This window comes from Myotis yumanensis, unplaced genomic scaffold (assembly GCF_028538775.1).
Source record: "Myotis yumanensis isolate MYYU_CA2020_CCGP unplaced genomic scaffold, mMyoYum1.0.hap1 SCAF_15, whole genome shotgun sequence".
Taxonomy (NCBI): domain Eukaryota; kingdom Metazoa; phylum Chordata; class Mammalia; order Chiroptera; family Vespertilionidae; genus Myotis; species Myotis yumanensis.
In genome coordinates this window covers 43,280,748-43,302,015 of record NW_027223766.1, presented here as the reverse complement: position 1 = coordinate 43,302,015, position 21,268 = coordinate 43,280,748, and the positions used below count along the sequence as shown (strand labels likewise).

Genomic DNA, 21,268 nt, shown 5'->3' with positions numbered 1-21,268 from the left:
TCTGGGAACGGAACGGAACCGAATGGAATGGAACAAAACGGAATGGAAATCTTGGTGGTGTGCTCCACTTCCTAACCTGGGCCTTAAAACACTGTGTGCACTCTTCCATGACTTCTCTTCTTTCTGCCAAGCTGGAGAGCAGACAAAGATAATGACCTAGACAATGGTGGTACAACAAGGAAGGAACTCCAGCCCTACACTGAACATTTTTGAGAAACACTGATGGAAGGTCATACACACACACACACACACACACACACACACACACACACCTGAAGATATGTTCTTTGCCCTTAAGAAACTTATCTAAAATAAGGAATAAAACACAAACACACACAAAAAAATTAAAATGTGACATACAAGTTACATTTATGATGGGTTGGCACAGCCTATACAATTAAGAGATGAATAGGTAAGACAATCTCAGATGCCTCATTCAAAATAAATAGATCATTTTAGGGAGGAGGAAAATATGAACAATATGCACAAACACACCAAGACAGGGAGTGTATGTTAGAACACAGTAGGAAAATCTGTCTTGTCAAGACAGAAACATTTAGAGAAATGGTGTTATGTGAATTTAGATACAAGCAACAGTGGGGCAAGAAGCATACATGCTTTGGATGAAATGCCTGAATTTTGTTTGAGAGCCATTTTAATTATATAAACAAGAGAATAATATAAGGAAAAGAATGTCTTTGATAGCATAATCCTGCAGTATAATGTAGAAACAAAATAGAGTGAGGAGAGCCCTGGCTGGTGTGGCTCAGTTGGCTGTAGTGTCGTCCCATGCACTGAAGGGTCACAGGCACATACCTGAGTTGGGGGTTTGATCCCCAGTAGGAGCACACAAGAAAGCAATCGATGTCTGTCTCTCTCTCTCTCTCTCTCTCTCTCCCCCCCCCCCTATTTCTCTCACTCTCTCTACCCCTCCCCCTTTTCTCTCTCAGTAAAATCAATAGAAACATGTCCTGACTGAGCCTTTAAAAGAAAAATAGAGGGAGGAGAAACTGTAATAATAAAGGTGTGAATTATTAGAACCTAGGTTAAAAAATCAGATGCCACAATGGAGAAAAGTGAATCTGATGAAAGTACTCTTAAGAAGGATTTAGTCACTATATATACTAACAGTAGAAGAAGACCAACACTGCAAAAACTTGGAAACAATAGAATTATATCTCTTTTAAAGAGTACAGAAACCTCAAATTGTATTATGCCTTATCTTTTCAGGGGAAATTATGAGCCAATCCTCCAAGCCACAGTGTTACCTTTAAGAAATGCCAAAGCACATACATGGTTCATCCAGTCTACTGCAAACTTTCACTTCTGTGCAGTTAAGTGTGAACTGACTGCCCAGTGCTTGCTACCATTCGTCTATAGTGTTTAACGTTCTTAATCTTGAATCCTCGATATGTCTGATTTCATTTGTACTCGTGTGTTTTTTCTACATAACCACTACCAATGTTATTTTGACAACAAAGAGGAACTGGCTAATAAAGTTAAAAGGCTATTGGAAGAACAAGGCCATATTATTTGAGCATTCTCAATAGTCAGAAGAGAAGTTTTATCAGACATTCTGGCAGATTCTTAAAGAATACTTTAAAGTAACAGGTGGTAAAATAAAAAAATGCAAGGCAACATTAAAAAATGACAACAAGAAACACCAGAGAAAACAATTTGGCAAAAAAAAAAATGTCAATTGTGATTAAAATGTTATTTGCATATACTACTGTAAATAAATGGGTTGAATTTCTATTAAGTAGTATTTTAGTTACTAAAAGACACTGAGTTCATAAGATAAATCCAACTGCATGCTTTCTACATGAGACATACACTTAAATAAATCCAACTCAGGTTTCCTCAAGAGGCGTATTGAAAAAACTTGGGTTAAAAGTCAAAGACAGACAATAAAATTTTAGTCAAACATAAAAATATATCAAGAATAACATAATCAAAAGGCAGAACTAAAGGCAATTCCCTATACCTCTCCATTAAAGTGCAGCTAGAACCCTGGACATTGTATATAAAACAAACATAGGAAAACTCTGAAAAAATGGGGAGAAGGCAGCAAACTGGCTAGGGACTGTGGGACTTGAGGAAAAACACAGCTGTGAGTTCCATGGGTTTTCTTTTTATCTCCTTTATCCTAGACCGGGTACTGGAAAAGCCAGCAACCCAGAACCACTAAGAGACACAATCTAAAAAAGCTCCTACAACAGCCTTCTCTCTTGAGCCAAAAAATCAGGAAAGGGACAGCTAACAAGACAAAACTTCTAGACAATAACCATCCTACTCCAGCCAAACATCACAGAAAAACATTGGCTCCAACTCCACCAGCAAAGGCTGAGTGGGGAAGCTATACTTCCACCCTCTGGAGGGCATTCAATCCTACTCAGATGGTGTCAGATAAAATGTGCCTCTCGCCCCTGGACTTATATGCCTATCAGACAGTAATTAGACTCTAATGAAACTAAAGATAATTATCCTACATAAAAAAACTTAAGTCAGAAGTTTGTTGGGCAGAAAGCAGAGTAGAGAAAGGATGAAAATTGGGATTAGTGGACAAATGGAATAAACCTGGAATAATGATTTAATCAATGTGCTCTTCAGTGTCATTTAACCTTTCTGTGCTTCAGTATCCTCATCCACAAAATTAGGAAATTATACTAGAATACTTCTTAAATGCTTTTCAATCCTAAAAACTCTAAGTTAAAAACAACAGAATATTTTCTTAGAAAGATTAGAAAAGGTTATGGGAGAAAGACTAGAAAGAAATACTGGTTAAACTATCCAAAAATCAGCTATCAGATATATTTCAATTTACCTCCACCATCATATTTTGTGCTGACTCACTTTCCTGTGTGTGTTTTTCTCCTTTCTTGCCTTCCTTGGTGTTTAATAATTTAGATACTCAACATGATAATACTAATAGGTCTTTGATTTATGTGCACAAAAACTCCTTGGATATCTGACAATATTTCAAAATAAATGTTTCAGTTAATTAATTTTTGAAAGGTACTATTTGCATATAACAAAAAACTCAAAAGGCTCAAAAACAGCACTCAACAAAAAAGTTAAGTTTCGATTCCACTCCTGCTTCTCAGCCACAGTTACCTTCTCTGGAGGCCAGTTTCCTGCTTATTTTTTCAGAGCTACTCCACCATAACCACTGGCATATGCACATTTACATATATGTATGTGTGCCTGTGTGTATTTTGCCAATCACTCATCTCAATGGAGCTTAAATTGTTTTTAATTTGTTGAAAGTTTTTTAATATTGTTTCCAATCTTTTGCCATTATAATGTTCTATGAATATTTTTACACATGTTATTTCACACATGGTTAAATTTTTCTATAAAGTAAATTTCTACAAGTGTAATTACTGGGTCAAAGAATATTTAACATTTTACTTTAGTAAGACAATGCTAAATTGCCTTCAATGGAGAATGAGTACTAGTTTTATTTTCATAGCAATAAACATTATACTGTACTTAAGAACCTGTTTCTTATACGCCTCAACAAATACTTGTTTAAACAGTACTTTAGAAAAATTGCTTTTTATAAGAACCATGCTTTGAATCCTTTTGTGATTTAATAAAAAGAATTATTTTCCAAATATCAAGTTTTGTTAATGTGAGACACATTTACTAGTATTAATAGCTTAGAGGTCTGAGCCAATTCTGTTGGGGAAAATGAAGACTCACAAATACTTACTGAAAGTATTACATTATTTCTATTTGCACTGAATTTCAAGGCAAATAAAAAAAAAAATACGACCTGACACTGTAAATACAAGACTATTTGTAGCAGAGATACTGAAACTCTTCATTTAGGTAATCTTGTAACCAATATTTACAAGTGATCTTTTCAAAGAGTTCAGGGATCTTGTATTTACATATCTTAGAGCAGGTCAAAGAAGAAATGCTGGGTCAAAGAAAACATCAGGGGGAAAAAAAGAAACTAACGATGGAGGAGATAGGGTTCTGAAAGGAGAATCCTAGGAAGTTTTGTTTTAAAGCAACTTTAGGGGGAAAGAGTTGACAATAATAACAACAACACACAGAAAAAAAGGGAAAAGAGAACACTAACTTGAAAAAGAAAAGAAGAAAATGAGACACAGAGAACATACAGAAGAATGGAGACGGTGGATGGAGGTGTGAGGAAGGATGTGTATCAATCCACATTTCCTGGGAGGTTTATGTCTTTAGAAATCAGTTAAGGAGACTCAAGACCATCCTACTTAAGGTCAGAAAGCTAAAAGATATAAAGAACACATTCTTCCCTTGGTGGCATAAGCACTGACCTGTAAAAGCTGTGTTGCAGTAGCTCTCTGCTCAGGATTCTTCACTAGGCACTTTTTAACAAAATCGGTGAAATCATCAGACCAGAGTTCTGGCTTCCTGAATGTTGGTGGTGGATTTGTGGGAATCATAAAAATAGCCTAGTAAAAAATGAAATATCCAAAAGACACAGTAAGAATCACAATAACACACCAACTAAATCTCTTCATCTATCTTTCTATCAGACTCTAAATCTGAAAAACAAATGTAAGTGGTTCTAGGATTTCCAGTAAGATTACAATTCAGGAAGCAAGTCCATCTGCTACTAATGTAATCATTTCCCATTAAATTTCCTCTATTTGAATTGCAGCTCATTGAGCACATCATTCTTTATTTTATCTATTATTTTTAATCAGTCTCCAAAGAAGATTGCATTTCTAACCCTCTTACCAAACTAAGGACATTCTCTGGTTAAATAGATACATCCCCTAATTTTGCTATTGCATGCCAGATTTAGTTCCCATTTCAGTTTTATATAAGTATCACTGCAGTCCAATTTCCTTTTGCAATCCAGAATATTTATTGCTGTATTTGAAATAATACTTAATAGGGGCAATACTTTTCTCTTTCCAAATATATATGTCAGTATTCCAAATGAAAAGTTTTAAAGCTAATATACCACTTTGATTTATTACTAGTGATTTAATTTAGTATTAATAACTTAGTACTGCCGAAACCAGTTTGGCTCAGTGGATAGAGCGTCGGCCTGCGGACTCAAGGGTCCCGGGTTCGATTCCGGTCAGGGGCATGTACCTGGGTTGCGGGCACATCCCCAGTAGGAGATGTGCAGGAGGCAGCTGATCGATGTTTCTCTCTCATCGATGTTTCTAACTCTCTATCTCTCTCCCTTCCTCTCTGTAAAAAAATCAATAAAATATATTTAAAAAAAATAACTTAGTACTGATGATAATACATCCAGAAAGTTCACAGTTCAAAAGCTCTAAAAATCCTCCCTGTCATCACTGTCCTCTCAGCTATCCAGTCACCCTTTTTCAACCCAGAGAATCAATCCCTAATGTTCTTAGCAAATCACTGTATGTAATGAATTAACTTTTCTCCTGGGCATCTAGAATTGTTCCTGATAAAATACCATTACTAAAACATCATTTCCTTTGAGAAAAGTTATTAAAGATATGAAAACAATAATAAATTTAAACCAAATGTATCAAGCACTCAATAAATACTAGCTATCATTTTCATTTCCACATTATATAAAAAAGACAAGAAGCAAACATGGCAATGACAAAAATTTTACAAAGCAACATTAATTTAGCCAAATTATAACTAATTGTCGTTTAATAGGTAAGCTTATATAATTATGCAATCAAAACATGTGAGATGAGGAAAAAATGGCTTTTGGGCAATCTTAATCAATATATGCACGTGTAGCCTCCAAACATGGGCCTCATAAAGATGTGTTCATGTGAAGCATACAAAAACTTCCTTTCGACTACAGAATTCTCTAATTCTCCAGAAGACAGGTGTATGTTTCTGTTCTATACTCAATTTTTCACCTGGCTTTTAGTGGTCTTCTCTCTTCATGTGCAAACAAAATCATGTTCATGAACTTATCTCCCTTCTCGTTAATGCATAAAGAAAATTAAAATGGTAATACTATAAACCACAGGAATGCCTAGAAACAAAGTTTTTACCACTGAAAGAAACTAACCATACCTATGTTTACTTCTGTTTATATATGGAGAAAACATAAAAACTGTCAACAAAAATGAACTATTTGGGGAGATACCAATTTTAATATATTCCTTTGATAGAATAAAATTGTTATACTTTCCATTGGATTTTTATTAATTGTTCAAAAGTCACCATAAGTTCTTAGAATCATAGAATTTGCACAATAAAAGATATATGACAGCTCTAGCTAATTTAGCTCAGTAGATAGAGCATTGGCCTGCAGACTGAAGGTTCCCAGTTTCAATTCCAGTCAGAGGCACAAGCCCAAGTTGCGGGCTCAATCCCCAGTGGTGGACATGCAGGAGACAGCCAGCCAATCAAGATTCTCTCTCATCATTGATGTTTCTATCTCTCTCTCCCTCTCCCTTCCTCTCTGAAATCAATAAAAATATATTAAAAATAAAAGATATATGACAGATCATTTAGCTCAATCTTGTCATTTAACAGAAAAGAAACCAAAAATCCAGAGGGGGACTAAGTGACTTAAAAACAGTATTGGACCTACAAAAGAGCCTTCATTAAAAAAATTAGCAAAGCATCCTAACACATCTACTATGCTTCAAGAAGCAAGAAGGAAAAGCACAAAAGCAGGTTACTAAAACTAAACAAACAGCTACTAAGAGGATAAAGAGATGATAAATGATGATTCTGTTTTCAACTTATATGTTTTCCAGGTCCTTGTCTTATTTCCAAGTGGGGTAAAAAGCATAAGCAAGTTTTAAGCCTTCAGACAAGACAATGAGAAGAAACATCTTAAAACTTGCTACAATCACACCTGTGTCAGTCAATAAAGTTGAAGATTATTCAATCAAATATGAATTTGAAAAGGCTATTCAGTAGAGAAAACATTATCTTTTCAATAAATGGTTCTGGAAAGACTGCAATAGAAATGAATTTGGATAACTACATTATACCATATAAAAAAATTCAACATATGTCAATGACCTATCCATAAGACCTAAAACTATAAAACCCTTAGCAGAAAATGTAGGGGGAAAGTATCATGACACTGAATTTCACAATGATATCTTGGATCTGACACCAAAAATCCAGGCCAAAAAAAAATTTGATAAATTGGACTGCATCAAACCCAGCAATCCCACTTCTGGAAATATATTCTAAGACTCCTGAAATACCAATAAAAAAGAATATAAACACCCCTATGTTCATAGCAGCATTATTTACAATAGCCAAGATCTGGCAACAGCCCATACCCATCAGAAGATGAGTAGGTAAAAAAGTTGTGGTACATTTACACAACAGAATACTACACTGCTGGAAAGAAGGAATTTTTACCCTTTGCAATAGCATAGATGGACCTGAATATTATTATGCTAAGCAAAATAAGCCAGTCAGAGAAAGACAAACATCACATGATCTTACTTATGTATGGAATCTAATGAATAAAATAAACTAATGAACAAAACAGAACCAGAGGCATGGATACATGAAACAGGCTGATAGATTCCAGAGGGGAGGGAGCTGGGTGAGACAGGATGATGAGATTAGCCAAAGAACATATATACACAGCCCATGGACACAGACAACAGTGTGGTAAAGGCCAGAGGGAGGGGCGGCAGAGCCTGGGTAGAGGTGGGTATTATGGGGGACATCAACAATTTTTTAAAAATTTAAAACTTTTGTGCATCAAAGCACTATCAACAGAGGAAAAATGTAATTGACAATGGAAGAAAATATTTGCAAATGGGTTAATACTCAGCATATATAGAGAACTCTTACAGTTCAACAACAAAAATACCAAACAACTCAATTAAAAAATGAGCATGGAACTTAGATATTTCTCCAAACATATACAAGTGGCCAATAAACACATGAAAAGATACTCAGCATTTAGTCATTAGAGAAATGCACATCAAACCTATGACCTGAAGAGCATTATGTTAACAAAATAAGTCAGTTGGAGAAAGATAAATATCACATGATCTCACTCATTTGTGGAATATAATGAACAACATAAACTGATGAACAAAAACTGATCCAGAGATGGAGAATCATCGATCAGACCATCAAACCTCAGAGTGAAGGCAGGAGAGGGTTGGGGGAAAGGGGAGAGATCAACTAAAAGACTTGTATGCAAGCATAACCAATGGACACAGACACTAGGGGGGTGAGGGCACAAGCAGGGGCGGGGGGGTGTTGGGGAGGCAATGGGGGATAAGGACACATATGTAATACCTTAATCAATAAAGAAAAAGAAAAAAAGAACATAAAAAAATAAATAAAATAACACACACACACAACTATGAGATACCACTCACATCCATTAGCATGGTTATTGTTAAAAAATAAAATTTAAAAAAAAGTGGTGGCAAAGATGTAGGACAATTGGAATCCTCACACATTGCTGGTGAAGATGTAAAATGGTGCAGCTGCTATGAAAAACAGTATGGTAATTCCTTAGAAAATTAAACACAGAATTACCATATGATCCAGCAATCCTACTCCTGGGTATACCAGTATACCCAAAAGAAGGGAAAGCAGGAACTAGAACACATATTTGTACACTTATGTTTATAGCAGCATTATTCACAATAGCCAAAAGGTAGAAGTAACCCACTGACAGATGAAGGGATAAACAAAACACACACACACACACACACACACACACACACACACACACAATGGAATAGTATTCAAACTTGGAAAGGAAGAAAATTTTGACACATGCAACAACACAGATAAACCTTGAAAACATTATATTGCGTGAAATGAGCCAGTCACAAAAAGACAAATATTGCATTGATACCTCAAGAGGTGCTTAAAATAGTCAAATTCATAGAGACAGAGAGTATAGTGGTGGTTTCCAGGGGGTGGAGGGAATGGGGAGTCAGTGCTTAATGTGCACAGAATTTCGGTCAGGGAAAATGAAAGCATCCTGGAGATGGACAGTGTGACCGTTGTACAGCAATGTAAATAAACTTGTTTACACAACTGTACACTTAAAAATGGTTAAAAGGGTTAATTTTTATGGTATATACTTTACCACAATAAAAAAAAATAAGAATGAGGGAAAATGTAATGCAATAATTGAGCTCAGAAATGTTTGTGAATGAATACCTGTTGCACACAAAGCATGGTGTTAGGCGCTACACGGAGTTTAAAGATGCACAGGAAATACAGCCACTACCTAACCTAGTCTGTAATGAAAGAACAAGCAGTAAAATAATTAAAGAATACTACAATAATAGAAGAAATGATATAAGGCATAAAGAGGAGAGGTCTTTCCCTTAAAAGAAATAACATAAGGGAAAGTGGGAGCATGGAATAAGGCTGTTGGGAGGAGCAGAGAGCAAGCTGATACGCTGTAGGGGACTAGGAAATGAGAAGATTAGAAGGGGAATGAGGATATGGAGTTTGGTCAGCAAGAAAGTATACAGCTGAAAGGTTTCTTTTTTTTTTTCCTAATATATACTAATACGCTGTTAATCAGTTTGTTTATGCCCAAGAAGTAGATATTTTAAAAAACACACAAAAAAACAAAAGCCTAGAGATACTCTATATATGGAATAAAAAAGGCAGTTAGGGGCTAGTGTAGATGTCCCAAGATGAATAATAAAGAGTTCAACTAAGACGGTACCTACAGGAATGGAATGGAAGAAATTGGGTATGAGAACCAAGAGTACATCCTAACAACACTGTTTGGGAGGGGTGGAAAAGAAAGAACAAAAGATTACTCCAGAACTCAAGAAATGAAAAACAGACACCTTCATTACAAAAGTCACTCAGGAATTCTAACAATTCACCCTATCATTCTTTTGAAAGCCCTCTCAATATTCAGTAATTTACTATAATGTGCTATTACTGGTTTCCAACTTGAAAAGTGGCCCAAAGGATTTTCTGTAGATAAAGCAGTGTAGATTCAATATTCAAGTCTACTGACTCCAGGGTAAGAATTAATCTCTGTAATACTGTATGTATCTTCTTTCAAAAAGGGAAAATCCTTTCATGGGAAAAAACATTCTTACACACCTTATATCTGATACTACATCTAAGATAGCCAGTTTTATGACACAATAAGCATCTATCAAATGAAAATATATATCAAGTACTTTCTGTGAGTTCAGAACTATGTTCTAATAAAGAAGCAGCAAACTGATAGGCCATAGGCCTATACTTCGTTTGGGCAACATCAAGCTCATAATCCCATAAGGTAAGACCCTGCTGGAATTAGACTGATTTTTCCCAGGATGCACATTCCCTCTTTTACACGGGCCCCACCTAGCCTGGTTCAATTATCTACTCTACTTGATGGACCCCATAAATATCTATGTAAGCCTTGCTATTACAGATTTTTAAAAATAAGATACATGTCTCAGACGCACAGAGCTCACAGTCAACTGGGGGGGGGGGGGGGGATTAACACATATGGAACAAACAGCAAACAATGGAGTGCTAGAAAACAAAACTCTTCTGTAAATAAACTAATTAATCTCAGACAGCTCCATAGTTGAAGCCGAAACTAATCTGGTTTTAAGGATGGGGAAAATGGGGTTAATATTGGCTGCTGGAAAAGGCACACAAAACCACCTGCTACTCCAAATTAAAGAATAAAATAAATTTGAACTCTCATCTCTGCAAAAACAGTTCAAAGCACCTACATAAGCCCCTATATAGACTGACCTCAAACTGCAGGTAAATGACACTAGATTGTGTAGGTAAATGTTGTTCATCTGCACTTCTGTTACAAACTGATGGATAACAACTCAGCGATTTATGTTCTTGAAGCTAATGCTCTCCTTTGAACTTTGAGACAATGAGTTGCAGCCTTATCTCCCGATAATCTTAACATATAAGGCTCACCTCAGCAGTAGCTATTAGAAACCCAAGGATAAAAAGCTTAACTCTAACTCTTATTTACCCAGTACTATCATAAAGTGATCCTAAAATGTTCACATCCTATTCTCAAACAAGCACTGAACTGCATACAGTTCAAACAAATAAGTCTTAATATATGATCTACAAAAATGTAGAGACTTTAAAGTCTCCAGGAAAACCACTCTACCTTTTATTTCCATTTTTTATGTTACATAATCAATAATAAACTGACAGATTTTATCAGACTTGACTCTGTTCAACTAATTTAACTGAATCATGAATCACAGAAGATCCGCTCAAGAACCTCCAGGTTTTTGTCCAAGCGGATTAGGAAACAGGCCTCCGCTGTAGAAAGTTTTGGCAATCAGTGGCTAGCCTTAGACTAACAATTCACTCCCTTCCTTGCCACCAACCAAATCACATGGACACACATTACAGCCATATAATTTATCTTATCTCTAACACCATTTTGATTGAAGAATGTTAGTACAATAAATGATAGGATTATCCCTGTGTTTGTTTCTACCCAATGTGTTGCTTAACTACATATTGAGCCTCGGATTAAGTTTTAAAAAGAACTTCCCTGATCACAAGTAGTCTTAAGAAGCCAAGAAATGTAAGTGCCTCAGAACAAGTAATTATCTTCATGCCTGGAACTTCAGGCCTTACACTCCGGGAGCATCCAGAAGACATGGCCAGAGCCAGAGCTGGGAAACTACATGCCTGAACTGTATTATAATCTTAAGGGCGGTGGTCAGCACTATGTCTGAAGCTAAGGTGGCTGGATATGTGAATGTACAGAAGCAATGAACCTGCCGGAATAACAAAGAAATCGGTGCCACTACCCACGAACCTCAGACATATGAGCAAAAGGTTATCTTCCTAACAAATTAAATGAGATAAAGGATGAGAAAGCATTTTTAAAAGCTGCAAAGAACTAAACAAACATAGCTTTTCCTCATAGGAAACATAATAGGTAGCAAGCTACTAAGTCAAAAATATATAATTTCTGCAAAGAATATATAGTAATAGTATATTTTAAAGACTACTGTAAATAACAGCAAACAGTACAATGGAATGAACCCAACACTGGACCCAGATCAGAATAACCCTCTAACTGATTGTGCAGCCTCAGTTTTTCATATAAGTGAGGAAGTTGGACTAGATATTTTTCAGGTTCCTTTTCGGGTCTAAAAGACTCTGGCACTCTAACTTCCCAGCAATCTAGGAGGTGAATACTAACTAGACAAGTACTATATTATTAGTTAGAAAGGGGATAGACATGGAGAAGGAGAGGGAAGGATGTTAAAAGACCTACTAATTGCTTCTGGGTCTTTTGGCTAAGATGAACTGTAAAAGGCCAACTAGATGTTAATGTAAATACAAATCCAAATTTGTATCACCACTTCCTCAAAAGCAAATCTGAAATACACGGAGCTTTTGAAGAGAATACTAAAATCTAGCATGAATGCTGCTCTTACACGCAGTTTCCACATAAGCACAGGTTCAGGTAGCACAAGCATAACCTCACACTTCACTCCAGCTCCGGGTACAGGGACTTCAATAATCATTAATTTGCCCAATAAGGGCCAGTCTGCCTGCCTATCAACCAAATTAAGGGGAAGGGTGCAGCTGGTGCCCAGGCAGTACAGTGAATAAGAAACCAGCTCCAGAGGTCTGAGCCAGCTCTGGATGGCACTGGGTACAATACAATAGCGCCACCATCATGAGTAGCTATCTAACCCATTTTAATTCTCTTGCCCTGTTTACACATTTGAAAAATGGGAATAATAATAGTACCTACCTCATAAGGCTCTTCTGAACTTTAAATGGGTTAATACATGTAAAATACTTAGTGAAAATGAGAAAATAAAGTAACAATGCAGAATGGTTACTTCCCATAAAAATGACAAGTATGTGGCAATAAAGATAAAAAGATAGTACAGAATCTCAAATATTCAAAATACCTATTCACAACAGCATCTATAAGATTACGTAAGATTCTTTTTAAAAATTTATTATAAAAGCCAGTATATATTCAACTTTTAAAAATTATATTTGTAATTGAACCAAGGCTTCATTTAAAAGCATTTCTTAAGTTGCTGCCTATACAGCCACCTCTCACATAAGCACAATTTAAACCCCAATACCTTTAATTGCATCCAGTTAAATCTTAGACGTCCTTCAAAACTGAATTTTAATGTCCCTTTAAGACAATTCAAAAATATTCATAAAACATGGCTACAGAAGAAATCAAAAGTGAACATGAGCCAACACTTAATGAACTTTATCAATCCACTCTCTCTCAGATCTCCCAAATTAGAATTCCTGTGTGTGTTCAGTTCAACTAACTTTTCTGAGCACATATAATGTATCCATACCTGCAAAAAGAATTTCTTTGAGAAGCTTAGAATCTAATGGGATAGGACAATACATACCAGATCATTTCAATAAAATAGTGTAAGTGCTGAAATAGGCAACAATGGGCATTAAGCTCAAAATGATGTCTAAAGAAAAACTAGTCGTGAGTGAGCTTAGTCCTAAAGAATGATTGAATTGATGTGGCATAGAAAACAGAAAACCATGTTCAAAGTTGTGAGGTCTGAAATACCATGGGCTCTCTGTGGGAAACTGACTTATTTCAGGTATGGGGCAGGAAAATTACAAGATAAGCCTGGAGCATCTTAATCGGCCCTTAATGAAAGGTACCACTCAAAGAAAGGAAACACTTCCAGTCGTTCAGAACACTACAGGTTCTGAACAAAAGAAGTTCAGAACCTGTAGACCTTAGCCCCACCCACAAAAGATTATGATTTAATTGATATTTCTATCTCTTTCTCTCACTCTCCCTTCCTCTCGGAAATCAATAAAAAATATTTTTAAAAAGAAGAAAGTATATAAGAGCTTTGAAAGACAAAATAACTGCCTAGAATGTACTAAAATGTTTCAATATAGAAATAAACAATATGGTTGCAAATGGGGAAAAAAAGAAAACTCTGTACAAAAGATTCATGAAATATCACTTCCTATAATTTGACTAAGATTAGATAAATAAATTTATTCTAGTCATTCGCAGCTTTCACTTATCTGGGACAAGTTTCTAGGACAAATTTATAAGAATATAAAATGGTATTAAAAGGTCAAAATATTATATGGAACAGTAATACCTTTACCAAAGGCAACAATAATTCAAATCAATACAAAGTACATCAATACCATCCACCCTTATCATATCAGCTCTATTGCTACCATGGGGCCCAGGGCAAGAAAACAAACAGAGACTCATGGTCAATGGCTTACCTATCTTTTATTCCCACCTCTGACTCCTGAACACCCCTGCACACACACCTTGGCTGCACTCTAATGCCCCACTACCACCCTTAGCCAGCCCTGCAATAGCTGTCTCTTGTCTATCTCTAGCCTGGCACAGTTTGCTCTCACAAGGATGATCCTAGAGAAGATGCCTGCATAGGCTCAGGGCCACTTGAACAGGAAATTCTGGGATCCTGGGTACTCAGAACATAACCTGGCATAGGGATGTAGCAGGGCCAGAGCAAGGCCAGAGTGGAAACCTAAAGCACAGCTCTGGGCAAAGACTCCACTAACCCAGGTCTAGTACCTACAATTGACATAACCTTAAAATTACCATTTGGCATAAAATCACCTGACTAGAGTGAAAAAATAATGTCCCAACTTACCACCAAAGTGCAGACTGCGTTATCATGGAATCTATGATAGTTAATCAAATAATCAAAGCACACATAGCAAAATGTAAAAAGGTAATAGCGATTATAAACAAGTCACTCAATCCTCAGTCATATCTAATGGTGATTGCAAAACTTAGGCAGATGCTTACAGGAAGGCCTATGAACCCAAATTGATACTAAGAACTAGGTTAAAGCTAAGCAGGCAAAGGTCAACATTGAGCTCATGTGATTGATTTAGAATAAAATAATAAGCTAGTCCCAAGGTAACAAGAGTGGCACGCAATAAATGAGGCTCTGGCATAAGAACAGTACAATGTCCAGTACAAATCAACTTAACAAAAAGGAAGTATATATAATGAAATCAAAATAAATTATAGGTTTAAAAAAACTAAAATTAATTAACAACAAAGGATATATAAAGAACAAGAAAGAAACAAATGAAAATGATAGATTTCAGGAATTCAGTTGGACAATTTAGGAATTAAATGGTAAGTTTTAGAAGAAAAAAAAAAATCTGTCAACCTTGCCTGAAGAAAAGAATGCTTTCATCTACTGCCTGGGTCACCATGAGAGCCAAATAAATAAATAACTCATCAGAGTCTATCAAGAATTAGTGAAAATGATAAAAATATTAACATAGTTCCTGGCTTCACATTCTTTAAGAAAATCTTAAAATTCACAAGCAACTACCAATTCCAAAAACTCAGCCAATGGTTCTCAACACTGGCTACATGTTAGATCACAATTATACAGGGAGCTTGTAAAATTACTAGTCCCCTGGACCCAGTCCAAAAAATCTGATCCAGAAGGAGCCTAGGTATATATATTTTTAATTCTCTAGATGAGTCTAAGATATAGCCAGGGTCCAAATTACTGTATGAACTAAGGGGTATGAACTCACAGTATCTACTTCCAAACTCTTATAACTTTGGGACTATTGTGAAAAACATACCATTTTCTTAGAGACTGGGAGTTCCTAGAGAAAAGGGAGAAACTATGAAAACTCACTAATTCAGGAGCCAGCTCTAGGCAACGACAACCAAACTGTTTTTCTTGAGATAGATAGATAGATAGATAGATAGATAGATCACTGTGCTTTGTATTTTATCTAAAATTCTATCAACTTGAAAGTCAGTGCCCTTTAAAAAGTATGTGTAACTTCTGCTTCCAGGAAGATGGAATAGATACATCTTATTCTAACCATTAAGTACAACTAAAGACCATGGACATTTTATATACAATAAACCTAAGACTCTGAAAGGTAGAAAGAAAGCAGACCAGTTAGGGACTTGAGACCCAAGGAACATCAGTGGTGAGTTCCTGAGTTTTCTTTTTGCTTCATACTAGTATGCCCCAGACATGGAGCTACAGAAACCAACAATCAGAAAAAGCCAATGGGTGCAAACAAAAGGAGCCTCCCACAGCCTGTTCTCTCTAGCCAATAAACAAGAATGTGGGGACGTGATAGAGCAGAGTCTCAGCTGGACAGGAGAGGAGAGTGAGTCCAGGAGGAAACCAATACACTAGAAAATGAGGGGAGGGGGGTTGGGGGAGGGGGCAAAAATGGTCTGAATTTGAAGATCAGTTGAATTTTAGCCAAGGAAGTGAGAAGATGGAAAGATCAGAAATCAGAATTGAAACATCCAGAGAGGATTGTTAAGACTGTAAATCAGCAGTTACTTCTCATTAACACAACAGGGAAACATGAAATAAAAGAAAACCAGACTAAATAGTCCTGGCTTTGTCACCAGCTAACAGTGTATCATTAGATAAGTCACTTAAACTGTCTGGGCCTTACTGCTAATTTGAGGGTTACCAACAAACTACCTCTGGTTTTCCTTTATTCCCATCCCTTGTCCCTCCCCCAACCCTCAAACACACACACACACACCTTCATCATTATAGGTAAAGATAAAGAAAGATAGCAAAAAAGGGCAAAGATCGGAAAAACAGATTTTCAAACTGACATTTGTCTTGACCATCTTCCCAGTTCCCTTTTCTCTCTCCCAAACCCACCTCTGCAAGCTCTAAAACCCCAGCCAGGCCTGCTGGCAATCCTCCCAGAAAAAAAGCCCCAAATTCCATATTTCTCTCTTATTTCTAACCTTTCTTCTCTCTCTCCTACCTATCAAAACTTTGATTGTTGAGTGTATCTCAGTTTCATCACACAAAGGCAACCTGTTTAAGCTATTCCATATTAAGGCAAGGATGAATAATAACTTCCCAAGTTGTTTTGCTTATGAACCCAAATGAATCTATTCAGCAAAACTTCAGGCAAAGTAGAAAGGGATAATTTAGGGCAAAGAAATTAGCTTTTACCCCGATTTTAAGTTTATGATGAAGAAATGGGAGCATTTGTGGTCATTTTCCCACAAAGGCCTCCTTTTAAGCACCTCTCCTTAGGGAGAAGCCCATCATTCCTCTAACTTTCCATAGTCAGACAATAAACCACAAAAAGATACCCAGGGCAGCTAAGAATGGCACTTTCTAGAAGTGTAGCCTGATGGCATGTTAAAGTGGGAGACTTAAGACAGAAGAAGGGTGACGTGAGGAACTATCCTGAAAACATCAGCACATACTCACCTACTAGGTCAAGGGCATTCTATTAATAGAATCCTTCAGCCTTAGTTATTTCATGCGAGACGTGGAAAAAGAGGGCCTACAATCTCAAAGGCTTAAGAGAAGCCTTAATATAAGGAAAGAAGATAGTCATAAAACCATATGAAGAAGTGACTACAAATAGAGGTGCCATTAAATAAGAGAAAAAGTGGAAAAGTATCACTGAAGAAGAGAAACTCCCCACCAAAAAAGGTAAAAATTCAACTAAACTATTAAATGCTTTCGAGCAGGAATCAGCAAAGACCTAAATATAAGACCTGAAACAATAAATTAAGTAAAAGAAAACATAGATAGTAAATAAACTTATGGACGTTGGCTTAAGAAAGGATTTTATCCATTTGACCTCAAAGGCAAGGGAAGCAAAAGCAGAAATAAATGAATGGCACTATATCAAACTAAAAAGCTTCTGCAAAGCAAAAGAAACCATCAACAAAACAAAAAGGCAGCCAACCTAATGGAAGAAGGCATTTGCTAACAACACCTCTGATAAGAGGTTAATATCCTGCCTTTTTTTCTTGCATACCAGTTATCAGCACCTGATATGTTATAGCTTTTTGTGTGTAATTTATTCTCTTCCTCACTGTAATATAAGCACCTAAAAGATTGAAACTTTAATTCATTCACTTTTGCATCCCAGTGCCTAAAATGGTATCAGAGCAGTCACTCAAGAAATATGGCATGAATTAATATTTAACAAACTCACTCTCTCTCAGTCTCACTAAGATTTTTAATTTCCAAAAGGACGGATTTATATGTAATGACCCCCAAGACACCTATACAGCTTTAAAGTTTATAAATCTAGCAGAGGCAGACCTAGTTAATGGCAAGGTAGAAAAATATAAGCTGGCCTTCTCAGAAAAGGAAGACTTGACAGTAAATGATTAACTACCAGAAGAATAAAGTCTATAAGAGAGGTACCTCCAAATAAATATGTGAAAAACTATATAATTAAGCACAGAGAACAAGACTATCTTGCCAAGATTTGCTATCATTGGCAAAAATCCATATCAAACTCCGCTTCCCCAATTCCAGATACAAATGGAACTGTGAATTTGGCAACTCACAGGAGAGAATGACTGAAGTACAATCTGGGTTCACATTAAAGTTACCTCATTCTTCTCAACTTAGATCTGACCCAGAGGAAAATTTTTAACAGATTATGTTGGACTAGTGCCATACTATATTCAGAAAGTTCAAAATTAGGATTTTAGATGCTAACCTAAAGGATTTCTATTTTGTTTCCCTAAAACTAAAGTGGACTAAAAATAAAACATGATAAATTATGAGTATAAAATGGATTAAAGAAACATTTTGTCAAAAAAAAAAAAAAAAAGAATTATGACACAAGTCCTTCCCTCTTCTTTCATTCATGCAGTGTCTCACCCAGGCTGAACACATGGTAACACTCACGTTGGTAAGTGATAAAAGAGTGCTAATGCTCTTCTTTCCTTTCACAGTTTTTCCAAATTTAGTGATACACAATATAGACATGTCCACCTCAACCCTCCTAGTTATTAAACAATGCAAATAAAATTTATGTACTCACAATATTTACATATATGCATTAACCATTTACTTTATTCCTACTATGTCACAAAGCATTGTATTAGACACAGAAGACAAAATAGAAGTTAAACATGCTGGTCTCAGTAAATTCATAATCTGGTTAAAAAAAATAAAGTCAGGCAAGCTACAATAAAGTATGATCAATTTTATGAACTTGGGGTGCACAGGGTGCTAAGGGAGCCCAGAGGAAAAGTTCCCAGATTAGACTGTGTAGAAGAGAGAAGCGAGGAAATGCAGGGAGAGAGAAGTAACACTGAGCAGAGGGCAGCAGTAAGAACCTAAATGATCTACAAATGCTAGTCTGGCTAAAGGAAGGAGGATATTACACGACTAAAGAGGTAGGCAGAGGCCAATGCTTTGTATAACACCCTTGTAAGTCTGGGTCTTAACCAAGAAGCAAATTTTTTAAATTGCTTTTTAATTGGATGATTTTAAGTAAGGAAGTAATATGATGTGTTTCATTTTAGAATGATCAATCTAGCAATATTATGAAGGATACTTTGGAAAGGGAGGGGATGAGGCTGAGCACTATTAGAATAGTTAGGATTCTGTAAAAACCCACACAAAAAAGTATGAGGTCTCAAGGAGATAAAACTATAATGGGAAGAAGGGGATACATTTTAGAGGTATTAAAGAAGTAGCATGGATGGGAACTGGTGAATGAGAACTTGAATTAGCTCAGTGGCAGACAAGCTGGACAGGAAGGAAAGTAATTACAAGAAATTTAGGAGGCAGTACCGATAGGACTTGATAACTGGACCAAGGGATACTCTCCACATTTTCAATGTGGCAACTGGTTGTACAGGAGTGCCATTAACCAAGGCAGAAAATACAAGAGTGAAACAAGTCTGATGAGGGAAAAAAACCCAAAACACAGTGAAAACAAATTTGAAGATACTGGATTTGAGGTGTCTAATGACAATTATAGAAAAGATAAATTATCTAAGTAGATAACTAGAAATGAGACTAGAGCTCAAAAACAGATGAAAGGAAAGCAGGGAAATAGGAATATCCTAGAAATCAAATGAGGAAAGAGACTTAAGGAGAATAAAATGGTTAACAGCAAATATCCTTTAGTCTTTTTATATATAGTTCTGAAAGGAAGATGTGAGGCAGTGTAGCAAGAATAGTGTGTGCCCGAAGAAAATCTGTTATTTTATTTCTTAAAATGAGAAGAAGCTGAGCCTGTAAAGTTCCATAACAGAGAGGAAATAGGGATGTGTAGAGGATGGAAGATAAAAAGGGAGGAGCATGCCCTCTACTAAAGCTAGAACAGAGAAATAAGCTCTGAAAGTTCAGGCACATAGCTCGGCTGGAGTGGCTCAGGGGTTGAGCATCAACCTATGAACCAGGTCACAGTTCAATTTCTGGTCAGGGCACATGCCTGGTTTCGGTCTCAACTGACCAATGATTCCTTCCCATCATTGATGTTTCCATCTCTCTCTCCCTCTCCCTTCCTCTCTGAAATCAACAAAAATATATTTTAAAAAAGAGAAAGTTTAGGCACATAATAGCAATTGAACCAATACTTTTTTAATGATAAATATCTTGTGCTTAGGCTATCTTAGCAATATTTTTAAATTTTTTTGTTATGTAATTTTTATGCGCTTACATATATATAGTAATTATTGTTGTTAGTAGTATAGCTATTCTATACAGACAATGTGCATGGCAAGTACTAAGTAGCTTTACAAAAATTATTTCTTTTAATCCTAACAGAAAACACAATGAAGGGTTATTACTCCATTTTATAGATCAGAAAACAGAGGCACAGTGAAGTTAAATAACTTGCCCTTGAATACTCAGCAAATAAAGGACAAAATTGGAGAATGAACCCAGATAGTGTAGCTCCAAAGCTGATGTCCTTAACTATCAAGCTATACTGCCCCCTCTACAGATAGCTACAGAATACTTTTGGTTTACTAAATTAATATGAAGACAGCATATTTTCTATCAGAAAATATTTCTAATTTTAGAATACAAGTGAGAGAAAACTGGAGTTTACAGATCAGAAACTTGCTAAACTACTTTTGATATATTAAATAAGAAAACCTAAATTATTAACAATATGTCATTAAGACATCTTACCCTTTTCTTTACACCACTAAACACAGTTTTCTTATTTGTATAAATACATACATATAACAATGGTTCTTAGATTTTACCATGTATCAGAATTCCTTGGAGGGCTTGTTACAATCCAGATTGCTGAACCTCATCCAGAGAGTTTCAGATTCAATAGGCCTGAAACAGGATTCAAGAATTTGTCTTTCTTTCTTTTTTTTTAATTTCATAATTTTTAAAAATGTGTTTTTATTAATCTCGGGAATTAAGTGAGATGAATATAAAAACACATGGCATATGGTAAACAAAAAGTGCTACCTACAATTATTAATAATAGTAAATATGATCATGATGACCACTACCATTACCTGCCTAGATTTTTATATTAATTTTTACTCAAAGACAATACAAAACTGACATATTTTGACATCTTTTAAGACCAC

The 21,268-nt window shown here is 36.0% G+C and overlaps 1 protein-coding gene across 1 annotated transcript in view; it reads right to left on the bottom strand.

The window, feature by feature from the left end:
- STK3 (serine/threonine kinase 3) overlaps positions 1–21,268 on the bottom strand; it is a 210,217-nt gene that overhangs the window by 87,976 nt on the left and 100,973 nt on the right. Inside the window, exon 7 of the mRNA XM_070392037.1 lies at positions 4,305–4,442. Within this exon, the coding sequence (XP_070248138.1) occupies positions 4,305–4,442 (138 nt within the window). The remainder of the gene's footprint in view (positions 1–4,304; positions 4,443–21,268) is intronic.